The sequence below is a fragment of the Pan troglodytes genome, chromosome 3, assembly GCF_028858775.2.
Source record: "Pan troglodytes isolate AG18354 chromosome 3, NHGRI_mPanTro3-v2.0_pri, whole genome shotgun sequence".
In the NCBI taxonomy this organism is placed as follows: domain Eukaryota; kingdom Metazoa; phylum Chordata; class Mammalia; order Primates; family Hominidae; genus Pan; species Pan troglodytes.
Window position 1 is genome coordinate 171,304,265 of NC_072401.2, and position 18,702 is coordinate 171,322,966.

An 18,702-nucleotide genomic window follows, 5' to 3' on the forward strand; every position below is an offset into this window, starting at 1 on the left:
GGGTATATACCCAGTAATGGCATTGCTGGGTCAAATGGTATTTCTGTTTTAAGTTCTTTGATAAATCTCCAAACTGCTTTCCACAGGGGCTGAGCCAATTTACATTCCCACTGACAGTGTATAAGCATTCCATAGCCTTGCCAGCATCTGTTGTTTTTTGGCTTTTTAATAATAGCCATCCTGACTGGTGTGAGATGGTGTCTCATTGTGGTTTTGATTTCCATTTCTCTAATGATTAGTGATGTTGGGCATTTTTTCATCTGCTTGTTGGACAGTTGTATATCTTAATTTGAGAAGTATCTGTTCATGTCCTTGCCTACTTTTTTTGTTTGTTTGTTGGAGACGGAGTCTTGCTCTGTTGTCGCCCAGGCTGGAGTGCAGTGGCGCAATCTCGGCTCACTGCAAGCTCCGCCTCCTGGTTTCACGCCATTCTCCTGCCCCAGCCTCCCGAGTAGCTGGGACTACAGGCGCCCGCCACCACGCCCGGCTAATTTTTTTTGTATTTTTAGTAGAGACGGGGTTTCACCATGTTAGCCAGGATGGTCTTGATCTCCTGACCTCGTGATCCGCGCACCTAGGCCTCCCAAAGTGCTGGGGTTACAGGCGTGAGCCACCGCGCCCGGCCGTCTTTGCCCACTTTTTAATAATGTTGTTTTTTGCTTGTTGAATTGTTTGCTTCTTGTAGATTGTAGATATTAGACCTTTGTCAGACGTTAGCTAGATTAACAGAGAAAGAGACAAGATCCAAATCACCACACAATCAGAAACAACAAAGGTGACATTACAACCAATCCCATGGAAATACAAAAGATCCCCAGAGACTATTATGAACACATCTGTAAACACGAACTAGAAAATCTAGAGGAAATGGATAAATTCTGGAAACAACCTCCCAAGATTAAATCAGGATGAAATTGAAATCCTGAACAGACCAATATCGAGTTCCAAAATGGAATCGGTAATAAAAAATCTACCAACCAGAAAAGCCCTGGACCAGATGTATTCATAGCTGAATTCTATCAGATGTACAAAGAAAGCTGGTACCAATTCTACTGAAACGACTCCAAAAAATGAGGAGGGGCTCCTCCTTAACTCATTCCAGCTTCACCCCAATACCAAAACCTGGCAAAGACACAATGAAAAAGGAAAAGTACAGGTCAATATCCCTGATGAACATAGATGTAAAAACCTTCAACAAAATATTAAGAGAGTGAGTTGTTAAAGAGAAGAGGGTATGATCCAGGCAGAGGGAGCAACAAAGGCCTTGGGGCAGGAGTCAGGAAAGAGCTTGATAGGACTGAGAGATTGAAAGATCAGTGAGTCTAGAGTACTTCAGGAAGTACATACTTCTCAAAGTAAGATATACAACTGGCCAACAAGCATGTGAAAAAATGCTCAACATCACTAATGATTAGCGAAATGGAAATCAAAACCACAGTGAGACACCATCTCACGCCAGTCAGAATGGCTATTAAAAGAAGCTGGGGCCAGGCGCGGTGGCTCAGGCCTGTAATCCCAGCAATTTGGGAGGCCGAGGCGGGCGGATCACGAGGTCAGGAGATTGAGACCATGGTGAAACCCCGTCTCTACTAAAAACACAAAAAATTAGCCGGGCGCAGTGGCGGGCGCCTGTAGTCCCAGGTACTCGGGAGGCTGAGGCAGGAGAATGGCCTGAACCCAGGAGGCGGAGTTTGCAGTGAGCAGCGATCGCGCCACTGCACTCCAGCCTGGGTGACAGAGCGAGACTCCATCTCAAAAAAAAAAAAAAAAAAAAAATGCTGGGGAACTAGCAGGGGTTGGGCTGCATAGAACTTTTTCTGCTATATTAAAGAGTTTGTTTCTTAAGGGTAGCAGGAAATGATTAAGAGATGTTAACATGGAATGGAGAGAGATTATGAGCAAACTTACTTTTTGGAAAAAAAAAACTGTGCTGGCTGCAGTGTCATCAGATTCGAAGGAAGCAAAATAATTGCACGTAGATAATATAGGAATTTATGAGGTAAACGAGGCCTTATTACTGGAAGTTTTCATAGTTTATCTCTGATTATGATTATTACTTTCTTTGAGACAGAGTCTCACTCTGTTTCCCAGGCTGGAGTGCAGTGGCATAATCTCAGCTCACTGCAACTGCCGCCTCTCTGGCTCAAGCGATTTTCATGCCTCAGGCTCCTTAGTAGCTGGGGTTACAGGCGGCTGCCACCACGCCCGGCTAATTTTTTATTTTTAATAGAGATGGGGTTCACCACCATGGCCAGGTGGGTCTTGAGCTCTTGACCTCGAGCGATCCAGCTGCCTCGGCCTCCCGAAGTGCTGGAACTACAGGCATGCGCCACCACACCCAGCTTATCTCTAATTTTTATAATTTTGTAAGAATATATTTACAAGCTACTGTGTATCTATTACAATGTTTTGAAATGATTATAAGTATATTTTTTGGTGATTAAAATGGAAAAGGTGACTTTGCATTATTTTTTTTTAAATATGTAAAATTTCATCTGCTGTGTTAGAGTCTAAATAGCCTTTTGTGCCCAAGCCTGGGAATTGGGTTTAGAACCTGAAAATATTTAACACTAGTGTTCAGATTTCCTTCTGTTATATGTCCTTTATGCTACTATAGAAATTTGAATATTTTATAGCAGTGCTGTTCAATAAAAGTGTTAGTGCTGCAAATGCAAGCCACATAGGTAATTTTTAATTTTTCAGTAGCCACATTAAAAAGGTAAAAAGAAAGTTGTGAGATTCATTTCAAATATATTTTATTTAACCCAATGGATCTAAAATATTTCAACATGTAATCAGTATAAAATTTCTAGTCAAATATTTGACATCCTTTTTAAATATTAAGTCTTAGAAATCTGGTAGGTATTTTACACTTAGAGCACATTTCAGTTTGGACCAGCCATGTTTCAATGGCTCGATAGCCGTATGTATGCTGGCTGCTGCATCAGTCAGTACAGCTCTATAGGTTTCTGGGTTAATACGTGGAATAGTTTTTTTTTTTATCTTAAGTTATCAAATTTATAGAAATAGAAACCCATGCAGGCCTGGGTTTAATTGGTTTATTTGGAGCAGAGTTGCATGCTCGTGTTATAAAGAATGATCTGCAGGCTAGGTGTCTCAAAGGTATTATGAAATTAATTTTTTTAACGGAAATAGTTAAATTTCCAGTTACCACTTACGATTTTTGAGAGACTTTTAGGAATAAAATGGAGGAGATATATTGGAATTTGCTGATTGAAGTATTAACACATAAAAAGGTTTAATGATTTTACAGAGATTTCTCAGTGCTGTGTAGCCTCTAGCTAATGTTCACTGAAATGTTATCATATGTATTAAGCCCTTCTATTCTGTAAAGAAATAAAAACAGAGTGTCTGTGTTCTTCACAAAAATCTTAGCATACATGCTTTGATACATCAAAATTAAATGATTCTTAAGCTATTAATGTTTATGTTTTTAAAAGCCTTTTGGTAATTTTCTCAAAAGCCACATAATATTTAATTTGTTTGCTTCTATGGAACTGCAGATTTCTTAGTATGAACAACTACTTTCATACTTTCCTATTGTTTTAATTAATATACTCTAACAAATCTCATCTCAGTATAATATGCCATCTTTGGTAGCGATAACTATAAAACATTCATAAAGTTGCAAAGCAGCAAGTATTTACATTTTTCTTTTTTAATTTGCTAATTTTGGTTATTCCTCCAAGAACAGTTTAATACTCTTGGAGAGAGGATTTTTTTTAAATTGAAAACTGAATACATTTCTCTTTTTGACCTCATTAATTGAATAGTTTGACATTTGTTGTTCTTACACTGTGCCAGTCATTATGCCAGATGTGGAGAGCAGAGGCATGCTCTCAAGGAGCTCTCAAAACTTCACCTTTTTCAAAGTGATCTTTAAGTTAGGAAATTTATATAATCTGTTTAAAAGATATTTATTGTCAGTAATAGTCTAGTTTTCTAAAACTTCATAAATACCTTTTTGTTATTAAAGCTCTTTGAGGTTATTTTTCCATTTGCAGAAGGAAAATTTACTGAGTAGAAGAGATTGTCTTAAAACACTCCCCGTCTTCAGTATTAGAATTCACTGCTAGAATTCAGCACTGGAATTGAACTGTGCTTACTTTAGTCTTCATCTGTCATTTTCTGTGTGTACTTACTAGGCCATATCTGCTAAGTCTTGTTTTACAAGGCTTACTGGTTTGACTGCTTTTATGACTGCATCTTTCAAATCCCACACATGCAGCTTAAAAGTCTATTACTAATGTCCCCATACTTATGTTGAACTCTTATTTTGGTGTTGAGTAAGTAAGTGGATGTATTTAAAAATCAAACTAGTTAGGAGTAATACAGATTTAAGAATATGGAGAGTAAGAACAATGAAAACATACCCTTTTTTGATTTGTTGCATGTTACCATTTTATCAGTGGCTAATGTTTGACCATAGGCTCTGAAGATTTAAATTTTAAAATGATGAAAGGAGAATGAAATAAATATTTTAAAATTTTTAATTGTAGTATTTATTTTTAAAATCAGGTTGTACTTACACCTCTTACACCTGATAAAATATTCAAAAGGGGCAGTCTGTCTTTCAAACCTTGTACTTCAGCCATCTTGTTCCCTACCCTTTGGGCAACTTACTTGGAACTCTCTCCTGAGACAAATCTATACATACACAAGCAAAAATGTAAATATACGTTACATTTTTCAACTTAACAATTGGAGATCTACCTGGAGAAATTCTTCATTCTTTTTTACAACTGTATAATGAGAATAAAATTATTACCTCACCCCAAAATACTTAATAAAGGTAACTATTGTTACAGTGAATACGCTTAATTTTTTTTAGCACATAGATCATAACTTTCCTTTTGTGATGTTAAACTAGATGATTTTTATTGTATGTTTGAAAAATGTTAAAACTACTTTTTCCCCCCCACAGATAATCAGACAGCTAAATGGAGTCTGAGCAGCTGTTCCATAGAGGCTACTATAGAAACAGCTACAACAGTATAACAAGTGCAAGTAGTGATGAGGAACTTTTAGATGGAGCAGGTGTTATTATGGACTTTCAAACATCTGAAGATGACAATTTATTAGATGGTGACACTGCAGTTGGTAAGTTCAGCATGACAGCCTAATGTTTGTATTCATGAATATCCACTAATAAATATGTACACTATTTTATTGAGGTTGAATTTTTCAGTAACTTTAAAAATTTGAGATCAAATTTACATAACATAAACTTAACCATTGTAAAGTGTGGAATTGAGTGGCATTTAGCACATTCACAGTGTTGTGCAACTACCGTTTCTATCTCGTTCCAAACATTCTCACCACCCCAAAAGAAACTACTACATTTAAGGGTAAGCTTTTAAATATAATGTAATACAGAGAGGTGTGCAGTCATCACATCTTAGTGTGGAAATTGATGAATTCCTACAAAGTGAACATTTATTATATAACTACTCCTCAATCAAGAAGTAAAACATTACCAGTAGTTTCAGAATCCTTCCTTGTTCCACCTTCAGTTTCAATATTATTTTGATTTCTATCTAGATTAATTTTGCAAGTATTTAAACTTTATGTATGTGGAATTCATACTGTGTACTCTTTTATGTCTGTGGCTTTTACTTACGTTTCAAAATCATCTATATTGTTGTGTATAGCAATAGTTAACGTATTTTCATTGTTGGTGTAGTGCCCCATTGTGTGAACATGCTTCAATTTATTTAGTTATTCTACACTGATATTTCATTATTTAGTTGTTTTTTTTTTCATATTTTGGCTATTGCTAACAGTGCCACTATGAATTGTCATGTGCATATGTTTTAGTGCACATTATGTACACAGTTCTGTATGATTTATATCACAGAATGGAATGCTTAGATCATAGAATATGTATATCTCAGCATTATCAGATACTATCAGAGATATTTCCATTTCTTTTTTTTTTGTCAGTTACCCTATTCAAAGATACTACCAAAGTGGATATAGCATGTACATTTCTACTAGCAATGTGTGAGAATACTAGTTACTCCACATCTTCACCTATACATGATAACAGTTTTTAAAAAATTGGCTATTCCAGTGTGGTTGCAGTAGTCTCATTTTGGTTTCAATTTATGTTTACTTGATGATTTATGAGTTTAAATGCCTTTTTGTGTGTTTATTGGCTTTTTAGATTGCCTCTTTTAAAGCACCTATTCAGTCCTTTTCCCTGTTTTATAGGAGTTCATTATGCATTCGGATTATGAATCCTTTTTCAGATACATGTACAGTATTGCAGTTATCTTCTCTCATTCTGTGGTATTTTTTTTACTCTCTTAAAGGAATCTTTTGGTGAAGATATCATCAATTCTAATGAAATCCAGCTAATCTTTTCCTTTATTCTAAGCCAGTCTCAGTCACTTATGCCTGCAATCCCAGCACTTTGGAAGGCTGAGGCAGGAGGATTGCTCGAGGCCAGGAGTTTGAGACCAACCTGGGCAACAAAGTGAGACTCTGTCTCTACAATAAAAATGGAAAAGAAAAAAAATTAGCTTTGATTGCACCACTGCACTCCTGCTAGGCACCAGAGCAAAACCCCGTCTCAAAAACCAAACAAACACCACCACCACCACCACCACCAACAACAAAAACTTTTTCTTTTCCTTTATTCTTAGTGTTTTTTTTTGTTCTGTTTAACAAGTCTTCCCATACCTCAAGGTCACAAAGATATTCTCCTGTTTTGTTCTAGAAGTTTTATTTTTGTGTATTCACATTTAGATCTACCTACCTGCAGTTAATTTTTTAAATATGATGTGGGTTAAGAGTTCAGATTCATTTTTTTCCCATATGAATAACTAGTTGACCCCACACCATTTGTTGGAAAAAACTTTGCTTTTTCTAATGTACTATAGTGACATCTTTGTCATGTATCAAGTGGCTATATTTTTGTAGATCTGTTTCTGGACTTTCTACTGTGTTACATTGAAATAATTGTCTTATCCGTATGCCAATGCCCAGGATATATATGAGTTTTGTTTTTTAAATTTGTTTTTGTCTTTTATTGATTTATAGTCTGTTTGCATTTAACATAATCACCAATATGTTTGGTTTCAGACCATCCTCTATTTGTTTTCTGTTTGTCACATCTGTTCTTTCCTCTCCCCTTATTTCTGTTACCTTCAAAACCTTGTTATATGTTCTCTTATTTTTTGTTCAGTAGGCTACCCTAGAGATTATTACATGTATCCTTGATTTATTAGTTCTAGGCATTGGTACTTTTACCACTTCATGGAAAATGCAGGGACTTCAGAATACTTTACCTCTTTTTACCCCTTTCTGCTTCCTTACCATTTTCTCACCAGGAAATAGGTCAAGAATGAAAATGGTTGAGACTATTGGGTTTTACCTTTCTTTGTTTCACTTCTTTTCAGAATATTGACACTTCAAGTTCTGGCTCCCTTGGATATTTACTGGTTTAAAATACAATATTTTGCTGTTATTCGTCATTTGCTGTCTTTATCACAGATTTTTTTTTCTAATTTTAATGACAAAATTATAAACAAGAAAAATACATATATTCATAATTTGAAACATTAGGTGAAATTAATAGCATACCCATTTTTTCTGTGTTTAAATAGCTCTTTAGCCCTTTATGTGAGGCAGAAAATTAACTCCAGGAAGTAGAAAGATATAGAAAGAGCTGACTCCTTCCACCTTCCCACGTTGCCATCAAGTGCTGGTGATGTCTTTACTCATGGTCTTCAACAGGAGAGAGTGCCAAGCAGTAAGGATGGGGCAAGGGCATAAAAAGGATCTATTTGTGTTGCTCTTTTATCAGGGAGGATAATTTTTCTAGAACCTTATCATTAGACTTCCTTATGTGTCACTGGCCATAATTGGGTCACATGCCCACCCCAAGACTGATAACTGGCAAAGGGGAATGAAATTACTGATTGGTTAGGACAATTATGATTCCTTCTCTGAAATTAGGCACTTTAACATGCAAACAAGAGGAAGGCCCAATTAGCAAGTATAAAGTTGGAATGACTATAGCGTAGGCAACCATTGGTGTTTTCTTTTCTTTTTTTGGAGACAGAGTCTCGCTCTTTTGCCTAGTCTGGAGTGCGGTGGCACAATGATGGCTAACTACAGCCTTTACCTCCTGGGCTCAAGAGATACTTGTGCCTCAGCCTTCTGAGTAGCTAGGACCACAGTTGCACACCACTAGACCCAGCTAATTTTTAAAAATTTTTTGTAACAATGGGGTCTCACTGTGTTGCCCAGGCTGGTTTTGAACTTTTAGGTTCGAACGATCCTCTTGCCTTGGCCTCCCAAAGTGCTGGGATTACAGGCATGAGCCACTGTGCCCAGTCTATTGGTAGTTTATATAAAGATTCTGTCCTCAAAGTTAGTGTAGTTGAAGGTATAAGTTATGGAGTAGCAGTCAAAAATAACTGTGTGAGTTTTAAATTCGGTGGTACAGTTCCAAATGTTACATCTCACCAAAAAAAGATATCATTTTGATATCCCTTTAGAATTGGGAAGGTTGTAAAGGGAAGATAATGCATGAAGATCCAGCAATAGGGATAATTATTATATATGTGAAACAGTGAATGTCCTTTTTTAAGACAGTGAATATTCTTTCTTTCAACATAGCTGATATTCTTCTGTTAACAGTAGCAGGGAGGGGAATGTCTTGGAAGAAGTTGGAGCCTCACATTAGGTCTCTCACTGTGGGTTAAGGCAGATTTCAGAGGAAAAAAACTTATTTCTGTTTCTGCTCAGTATCTGGGGAGTATGGAAGTGGTTAGTAAGTCAAGCAGTAATTCTTCGTGACTCCATATCTTTTTAGCATACCAAAAAATAACTATTACCAGAAGGTACTGATAGTGTTTTTTTGAATATGTGTTGAATGAAAATCCATGATGTTCAGTGGCTTTCAAGTTGGTGACCTGAATTTACATCCTGGTTCTGTCAGTTATTCTCTCTCTAACTTTTGGCAAGTCACATAGCCTGTTTATACTTCAGTTTATTCCCATGTACAACATAGTAGTAAACTCCTAAATAATAAAGTCTTTAAATGATTGCTCTGAGAATTAAATGCATATAGAGATCTTAACAAATAATGCATATAGAATCCTTAGCAGTGTGACTGGCTTATGGTAAGGACTCACTAAATAGTAGCTGTTTCTGTTTTCTTCTAGATTACTTTCCCTTTGGATATGTTAGACTCTGTACCCCCAACATAAGCAGTTTTCTTTTATGTTCATGTTCAAATGAGATGTCAGTAACATCTCTACTAGTATTAATGAAAAGCTGTAGCTCTAGAACTCAAATATGACATCTGGATTAGGATTTAGCTTGTCAGAGATAAACTGCTTTGGAATCTACTGACTTCAGTAGATATCTGTTGCATAGCCCTTGCTTTGAAAGTAACTATGTGTACTTAATAATCTCAAAAATGTAATCAATCTGCTCAGAGTGAGTGCTAAACAATCTAGAGTACACTGATTAAAAAATAGAAGTTATTCTGTATAATGATGACTAGTAGTATCAGTCAGAAATTTCAGCTAGCAAAAAGCTGAAAAAGTAGGCCTGAAATGTGTTTATATTAGGTATATCTAATTTGAATGAGTCATTTTGGTCAATAATTCAGATTCCATGGAAAATGCAAAATTTTTTTAATGCAAGTAACAGGAAGGGAGAGCCAAGATTTTGTTGCCAGAGTTGTATTCATTAAAGAGAACCATATGGCTCTTGACTCATTGAAAATGAAGCACATGACTGTTCATGAGTGCAGCTTTAGAATTATTCTTATAATAGATGGTACTATCTTCACTTGAAGTAAGAGAAGTTATTGAGATTGACTGATGGGGTAAAAACTGTAATCAGCCATGTTTAAGCAAATTAACTTTCAGTAGTTAATTTATGTTGATAACGTGATTATGCTAGTAAGTTTAAAATTTAGGCGCCTATATCCTTTTTTATCACACCTGAAATGTTTACTTGACAACATCAAGGGTCTCCCAGGTTTCTGATTATGTATAGACTGAGAGGGAAATGTGAGAGGAGTAAGAGTTGAGAGGGCTCACTCCTAAGTGTTTGATTTCCTATCTATACATAACTTTAAAAAAATAAAAATAAAAACAGCCTTGGAAGCTGGGTGCCTGTAGTCCCAGCTGCTTGGGAGGCTGAGGCAAGAGGATTGCTTGAGCCCAGGTATTCAAGGCTGTGGGGTGCTATGATCGCACCTGTGAATAGCCCCTGCACTCTGGCCTAGGCAACAGTGAAACCCAGTCTCTAAATAAAAATAAAAAACCTTTGGAAATACTAAAATGCAAATGTGAGGTTTTCTGATTTATTGGAAATCTTGGGGCATGTGATAACTGGGAATGGAATCCAGAGAAATTACATAGATTATTGTATTCTACTTCCCATATATGTAACATTCTGAGCTTCAGAACTCAGAAACCACATAGTAGACGAGGCTCAGAGGTGGACTGTCCTGGTCAAGGTGTTGTGATCCTACCACCTGTGCTAAAACTTAAGCTACCTTCTGAGCTATTACAAGAGATTCCAGTATTTTCATTCAAATATCTATTGTTAGATTGAGCTTTATTCAAAATATTTGTAAGTTTATTCATCTGATATTCTTCTGGGTGGCATATTCATAACTACTGCCTACACAAGACATTTCAAAAGAAGAAGCTTGGCAAAGTAGATGCAGAGTGATAATGCCAGAAGCTGAGTGGCCATCTCTTAGTGTGAAGACACCTCCTAGAGTGAGGGTACACAACACAAATACAGGGTCCAGCCTTTCCTCCTGTAAACGCAGAAACATGGCATCAACATGAAACTAGCTGTCTCTAAGAGGCGGATTCATATTAACTAGGGTTTTAGATCTCATTAGGTAAAACCATAATACAAATGTATTTATAGTGAGAAATATACTAATAATCTACTTCATTCCAAAAAAGGATATAAAGCAACTTAAAAGGATAAACAGAATTCAATCATTTACATAAGTATTTGACACAGATGAAGCAAAGGGAAAACAACTTGAGGTGACGTAAAATGTAGATATGAGACCAATAAAAGTTACCAATATACATTTTAAAATGTATTTTTTTTTTAACTTTAAAAAATGTTTTGTAGAGATGGGATCTCACTATGTTGACCAGGCTAGTCTCAAACTCCTGGCCGCAAGCTCTCCTCCTGCCTCAGCCTCCCAAAGTGGTGGGATTATAAGTGTGATCCACCACGCCCGATTTACCAATATACTTCTTGAGAGGAGACTACAAATTTGCCTCTAAACTTCATAGCAGCAAGTAAATAAAAGAACCTGTTTAGTTAAATGATTCAAAGTGTTTATAAAACAAAAACCTAACCAATTGTTCAGCAGACACCCTATTACTAATATTAAGATAAATCTCCGGTGACATTATGAAGTGTTTACTAGCTAGTGTATGAAACAGTGATTTTTAGGAATATGCTTGGAGTAAGCAGTAAAATTTCACAGGGATTTGTTTTTTGTTTTTTGTTTTTGAGATGGGATCTGGCTCTGTTGCCCAGGCTCTCTTGCCAGACAGGGGTCTGACTCTGTCACACCCAGTGGCACGATCTCAGCTCATTGCAACCTCTGCCTCGCAGGCTCAAGCCATCCTCCCACCTCAGCCTCCTGAGTAGCTGGGACTACAGGTGTGCACCACCACACCTGGCTAATTGTTTTGTATTTTGTTTGTAGAGACGGGGTTTCTCCATGTTGCTCAGGCTGGTCTGCAACTCCTGGGCTCAAGCAATCTACCTGCCTTGGCCTTTCAAAGTGCTGGGATTACAGGCGTAAGCCACCGTGCCCGTCCTCACAGGGCTTTTATTATTAACATTCTTCAATATCTCCTACTTGAATCACAAGATTCCACAATGACACCATTATTATATAGTATAAACATTGATTATTTGTGATGTTCTGGCAGGATTCATAGGTGTATTTTAGACTATCTTCGAATAGATGGACTGTATAGAGAGTTTCAGGAGGTCATCAATGTATATTTTTTCTGAGGTTTGATATATATTAGGTAACAGTGATTTTAGAATTATAACAGAGCTATATTATAAAAGAGTGTATTATTTACATTTAGCTAGTTTTTCTTTAGCAACAGAACACAACCCAGCTGAATGTAAGACTGAATAGAAGCCACCAGAAGTCATCCTAATGAAAAGTAAAGGCTATGCCAATGGGCAAAGTCAGGAGTCTTCATTCAAAATAAAATATATATATATTTTTGAGACAGAGTTTTGCTCTTGTTGCCCAAGCTGGAGTGCAATGGCACAATCTCTGCTCACTGCAACCTCTGCCTCCTAGGTTCAAGCAATTCTTCTGCTTCAGCCTCCCAAGTAGCTGGGATTACAGGCACACACCACCATGCCTGGCTAATTTTTTGTATTTAGTAGAGACGGGGTTTCACCATGTTAGTCAAGCTGGTCTCAAACTCCTGACCTCAGGTTATCCACCCGCCTCGGCCTCCCAAAGTGTTAGGATTACAGGCGTGCACCACTGCGCCTGGCCTCAAAATAATTTTTTAAAAAAAATTCAGGGTCTCATTCTGTCATCCAGGCTGGGGTGCAGTGGCATGATCACAGCTCACTGCAGCCTCGACCTCCGTGGACTTGAGTGATCCTCTCACCTCAGCCTCCCAAGTAGCTGGGACTATAGGCATATACTACCACACCCAGCTAATTTTTAATTTTTTTGTAGAGATGGGGTATCTCACTATGTTGCTCAGGCTGATGTCGAACTCCTGGGCTCAAGTGATCCTCCCATCTCGGCCTTCCAAAGTGTTGGGAAGCTGTCTGGCTCACAGTGGTGAATACAAGTTTTCCAAAATTTGGTTTTTGCTTGAGAGCTCAAATTTTTTTTATTGGCAACAATATACTGTCAGTTGTTTTACTTGAAAAGACAGGTTGAGAAAATGTCTGGCAAAATCTTTAGCCTAAATAACTAAAGTGAGTGTGTCAGTTTTTCTTTCAAAGAAAAATGGTGTACCATGAAAAACGTTCGGCCCACAACTCAAATATTCAGATAAGTGCTTTTCCTCAGGACGGAACATTGTACAACAGTATGAGCGAAAGTGTTCTGTTCGTTCTTTCTACTTTGTTACACAGAATATTAAAAAGATGTGTACTCAAGAGTTGTGATTTAATAAAATGAATACTTACTGTTTTATCAAGAACATTTGGAAGTGAAACAGACTTTTGTTTTCTGCAAATTCATGTTGGTGAAAAATATAACAACTGCTTTTTTTTTTCTTTTTTTTTTTTTTTTTGAGACGGAGTCTCCCTCTGTTGCCCAGGCCGGAGCACGATCTTGGCTCACTGCAACCTCCGCCTCCCGGGTTCAAGCAATTCTCGTGCTTTGGCCTTCTGAGTAGCTGGGATTACAGATGTACACCACCACGCCTGGCTGATTTTTGTCTTTTTAGTAGAGATGGCCAGGCTAGTCTTGAACTCCTGATTTCAAGTGATCCGCCCGCCTCAGCCTCCCAAAGTGTTGGGATTACAGGCGTGAGCCACCGTGCCTGGCCAATACAACAAGTTCTAGTAAATTTTGGTGCCACTGTTTTGATTTATGCTAGATATCAAGCTGTCTTCGTCACTATTGCTTTTGTACTATAAATGAAAGGCCAATACAATGAACAAGACAAAGAATGTTATGGTCTGCTTAATAATGGCCATCCCCACACCCGAATTCCCAAAACCTGTAAATATGTTACCTTTCATTTTAAAATGGACTTTGTGATTAAATATCTAGAGATGGAGTGATTATCCTGGATTATCTGGGTATCTCTGATGTAATCACAAGGGTCCTTAAAAGAGGGAGGCAGGAGGATCAGAGTTAGTGGTAGCAGACATGATAATGGAAACAAGAAGTGATGTGAGAAAAAGGCCATAATCCGAGGAATGAAAGTGGCCTTTGGAAGCTAGAAAAGGCGAGGAAACAGATTCTCCCCTGAAGCCTCCAAAAGGAACACTGCCCTGCTGACACACCTTGATCTTAGACTTCTGGTCTCCAGAACTATAAGAAAATAAATTTGTGTTGTTTTAAGCTACTAAGTTTACGGCAGTGTGTTACGATAGCAGTAGGAATCGGACACGGATATCTTAGTATTATCGAAAGCGTTGTTTTTAACCTTATGGACCCCTGAGAAAGATTTTTGGGGTCTCTCGACAATTCTTGACCACACTTTGAGAATTCTAAGATAAGCTAGCTGCCAAATGCACACTGGGTACACGAATAAGGTGACTTGTTATATTGTATTAAAAACTTTAAGAGTGAAGGGTTTATATAAAAAGGGTAAAATCTACATATATGATTTCCCAATTCTCTTCAAATATTATATACACACACAGAAAAAACATTGGAGGAAAATACACCAAAATAATGTGCTTTTTCTTCATGATGGAATTTGGGGATTTATAATTTTTCTTTATACTTTCAGTATTTTCCAAATTGTCAGCAATTTGGCTGCAGAATTATAAAACTGAATTTAAACTTCCAGGTCATTCCGAGGTATATTTGTATATAGGATAGAACATATTAATAGTTTAAACTTGATGTATAACTAAATATTTTGTCCATATGGTAATTGGGCCTTCTGTTGTACTATTGCCCTGGCCCTTGTAAATGTTAGGTTTGAGCTTGTGCCTGGCTGTCATTTTTCCAGGTCTTTATACATGGTCCTTTGTCTAGAATACTAATAGTATTCCAATACCAAGTAGTGCTAAAGTACTACTTTCACTTTGCTTCTTAAATTAGCCCTCAGTCCCTTTAGTAAGCCTTACCTTACTACTCAGTTAAAGTTAAGGGCCCCTCGTATGTAGTAAATTGGGTGTTGCTTCTATTGTGCTTGCATTCTTGACTTTATCTGTATTTGTCTTACTTGTTTATAGCCTGCCCTCCTCCTAAATTGAGCAACACATTTTTTTCAGTAAAATTATCCTAGTAATTTCTGTTAGTTTGTAAGTAATTTATTTTCCTATGTACATAGTTCTGTTTAGAGCTGATTCATTACGTTTTGATTACATAGTTTAACACTTGATGAGCATTCTTATTTTTTTCTATTTCCAAGTTTTGTGGGGAAGGGATATTCATATATAATGGGCAGCCATATATACTGTTTATTTTATCCTTCCTTCTTACAAATGTCTAATATATTGGCATGCATAGAGTAGGAGCTCGTTAAGAGTTTACTTCTTTGTAAAATAGTCGTCTATTCAACATATTCACTGCTCATATTTTATACCTTTTAGGAGTCTTTTTTCCTTTTTAATTATTATTTTTGAGACAGAGTCTCACTCTGTCATTCAGGCTAGAGTGCCCTGGTGATACTTTGGCTCACTACAACCTCTGCCTCCCAGGTGGAGTGTTGAAGTGATTCTCGTGCCTCAGCCTTCCGAGTAGCTGGGACTACAGGCATGTGCCACCATGCCCAGCTAAGTTTTTATACTTTTTTTTTTCAGTAGAGATGGGTTTTGCTATGTTGGCCAGGCTGGTCTCGAATTCTTGACCTCAAATGATCTGCCCCCCTCGGCCTTCCAAAATGCTGGGATTACAGGCGTGAGCCACAGCACTCAGACCTTTTAAATTATCGAACTAATACAGTTATATAAAGTTTTGGTTTAGCTGGACACTAAACTGGTGGGTTATTCAGTAGAGTAGCAGGATATAAGCCACTTATCTATATTGTTAAACTGTATTGCATAAGGGCCCACCAAAATGGTAGTGTAATCCAGAAGGAAATAGGGATAGAATAGAAAGCCAGGAGAAAACCACAGAGGAAAATGGCTACCTGCCTGACATTAGTCAGTGTCATCACACCCTTTTAGATTTTCTCATCTAAAAAATGAAGGGAAACATATCTATTCTACCTACCTGATTCAGATTAGTTTTGGAAACAAAAGAATACGGTAGAAGAAATGATGGAAGTGTTGCTATTTAATATTATATGTGAGAGTCCTTTATGATAATTTTAGCCTGAGTGCCCAAAGTTTAAACTTACTTATACTTTCTGCAGCTATCAAACAGACTACCTACATCATGACATTCAGATAGATTATCCTGGGTTCATAAAAATCTTATATGGTTGGCTGGGCGTGGTGGCTCATGCCTGTAATGCCAACACTTTGGGAGGCTGAGGTGGGTGGATGGATCTCTTGATCCCAGGAATTCGAGACCAGCCTGGGCAATATGGCGAAACCCTGTCTCTACAAAAAATAGAAAAATTAGCTGGACATGATGGTGCTTGTCTGTGGTCCTCAATATGCAGGAGGCTGAGATGGGAAGATCACTTGAGCCTGGGGAGGTCAAGGCTGCAGTTAGCCGAGATCAGCCACTGCACTCCAGCCTGGGTGACAGAGCAAGACCCCATCTCAAGAAAAAAAAATCTTATATAGTTAACTTTAGGTCTTAGTAATGACTTGGATTGCCTAGGAGAAATGGCAGAGTCTAGGACTGAGAGAGTAGAAATACAAGATGTGGCCAGAGTGTCTTGTAGTACCAGGAGTGAAGAAGTACTCATAAAACAAAGGATGGGGGCACATCAGAGGAACACAGGAACTTACCTGAAGAAGCTCCCAAGGGTCAAAGCTGGAATAATTTGAGCAACAAAAATAATGTAGCGTGAATTATAACTCAAAGTATAAAATAATCCCATATATATGATATAAAGGATATAAGTTGACATAAAGGATTGAATAAATATGAGGCAAAAGAGACAAATCTCCCATCAAATAATTTATGTACCCATTCCATTCTATGGAGGAGAAGCTCAATTCCTACCTCCCTTGAGGGTGGACTGGACTTAGTGACTTACTTCCAAAGAATAGAGTAGGGAAAAACCTGGAAAACACTATCTTAGCCAAATAGTGAACATTAATATCACCAGAGATAAATCATAGATATCATGTACTCTTGATATGTGACAAGAAGAGCATGTCACCTTTGCGATAGTGTTTCCAAAGACCCATAATCCTAGTCTAATCATAAGAAAAGCAACTGATGAGCTTAGACTGAATGACATTTTACAGGATACCTGACTAGTCAAGATCATGAAAACTAGGAAAGACTGAAAAACTAAGACCAAAGGAGTTCAGGGAGACAAGATAGCTAAATGCAATGTGGATCCTGTATTGGGACCTGGAATAGAAAGAGGACACTCATGGAAAAGGTGCTGAAATCTATGTAAAGTCTGGAGTTTACTTAATATACAAATGTCAAGTTTCTTCGTTTTGACAAATGTATCATGGAAATGTAACGTGTTAACAATTGGGGAAACTATGAATGAGAGGTATTTGGGACATCTCTGTACTATCTTTGCAACTTTCATAAATCTAAAATTATTCCAAAATGAAGTTTATTTTTAAAAATGGACTGGAGTTAACTTTTAAATAATAAAAGCAAAATGTGCTTATTGTAGAAAATATAAATGATGAAAAATATAAGGTAGAAAATGAAAACTACCCATAATCCTACCACCCAGAGATAACTGATTATTTGGATATGTCTTTTTCTAGACTTAATTCTATGTGTATTTCACTCAGCAAATAATTATTAGACTCCTTTGTGGACCAGACATCTTGGTAGGTGCTAATGATAGAGCAGTGAAGAAGAATGATGTGTCCTTCTCTTATGGAGCTTATACTCTAGTGATAGAGAGTACTATTAAACAATCTCACAAAAAAAGTTACAACTGTGATACGATAAGGGCTGTAAAGAAGTATGAATGTCAGCCAGGCACAGTGGCTTATGCCTATAATCCCAGCACTTTGGGAAGCCAAGATAGATGGATCACTTGAAGCCAGGAGTTCGAGACCAGCCCAGGCAATGTGACTAAACCCTGTCTCTACTAAAAATACAAAAATTAGCCAGGTGTGGTGGTGCACACCTGTAATCCCAGCTACTCGGGAGACTGAGGCACGAGAGTCGCTTGAATCCAGGAGGCAGAGGTTGCAGTAAGCTGAGATGGTGCCACTGTATTCCAGCCTGGGTGATAAAGTGAGAATATCTTAAAAAAAAAAAAAAAGTATGAATGTGAGAACATATAAGTGGGGAAATCAAAATTGAATATGTATTATTTAAGATGAGAACTGAAAAATGAATACAAGTCAGGCATGTGAAAGAAGGAAGCAGGGCATTGGAGGTGCTAGGAGCTTGTACAGGTGCAGTTGCAGGCAGAGGGAAGGAGCTTGGAGCGTTAGAGGTAAAATGTCTGGAGTGCAGAGAATGATAACTAGAAAGCAAGGGACTGAGGCTGAAGACGTAGCTAAGCAAGGTCTAAATAATACATGTAAAGTTTTTGGTACTTTTCCCCAAGAGTGGTGGGAAACCACTGAAGATTTTTGAATCAAGGGAATCATACGAACTTTGTAATTTAAAAAGATCATTCAGAGGCCATGTGGGCAAATGGACTGTTAGGTGGTGAGAGTATGGAGGTAAATATAATAGTTCAGAAAAGAAATTATAGTGTCTAGGACTATAGGTAGTGATAGAGAGTAGAGAGATTCAAAATAGATTTAGGAGTAAAATCAGCCAGATATACTGATTGTTTTGGTGTAGAATGAGGCAGTATAAGGATAAATGTTCTGTATTTCTAGCACATGCAGTTGGTAGTGCCATTTATAAGGCAGAGAGTTTTTAATATATAAAGCACTGCC

At 37.4% G+C, this 18,702-nt stretch overlaps 1 protein-coding gene across 7 annotated transcripts in view; it reads left to right on the forward strand.

The window, feature by feature from the left end:
* CLCN3 (chloride voltage-gated channel 3) overlaps positions 1-18,702 on the forward strand; it is a 102,726-nt gene that overhangs the window by 10,778 nt on the left and 73,246 nt on the right. For all 7 annotated transcript variants that reach the window (XM_001153970.6, XM_063809201.1, XM_063809202.1 and 4 more), the window contains one exon: positions 4,946-5,121. In XM_001153970.6, coding sequence (XP_001153970.1) covers positions 4,962-5,121 — 160 coding nt within the window. In that variant the 5' untranslated portion in view covers positions 4,946-4,961. Of the gene's footprint in view, positions 1-4,945; positions 5,122-18,702 lie in introns of those variants that run through there.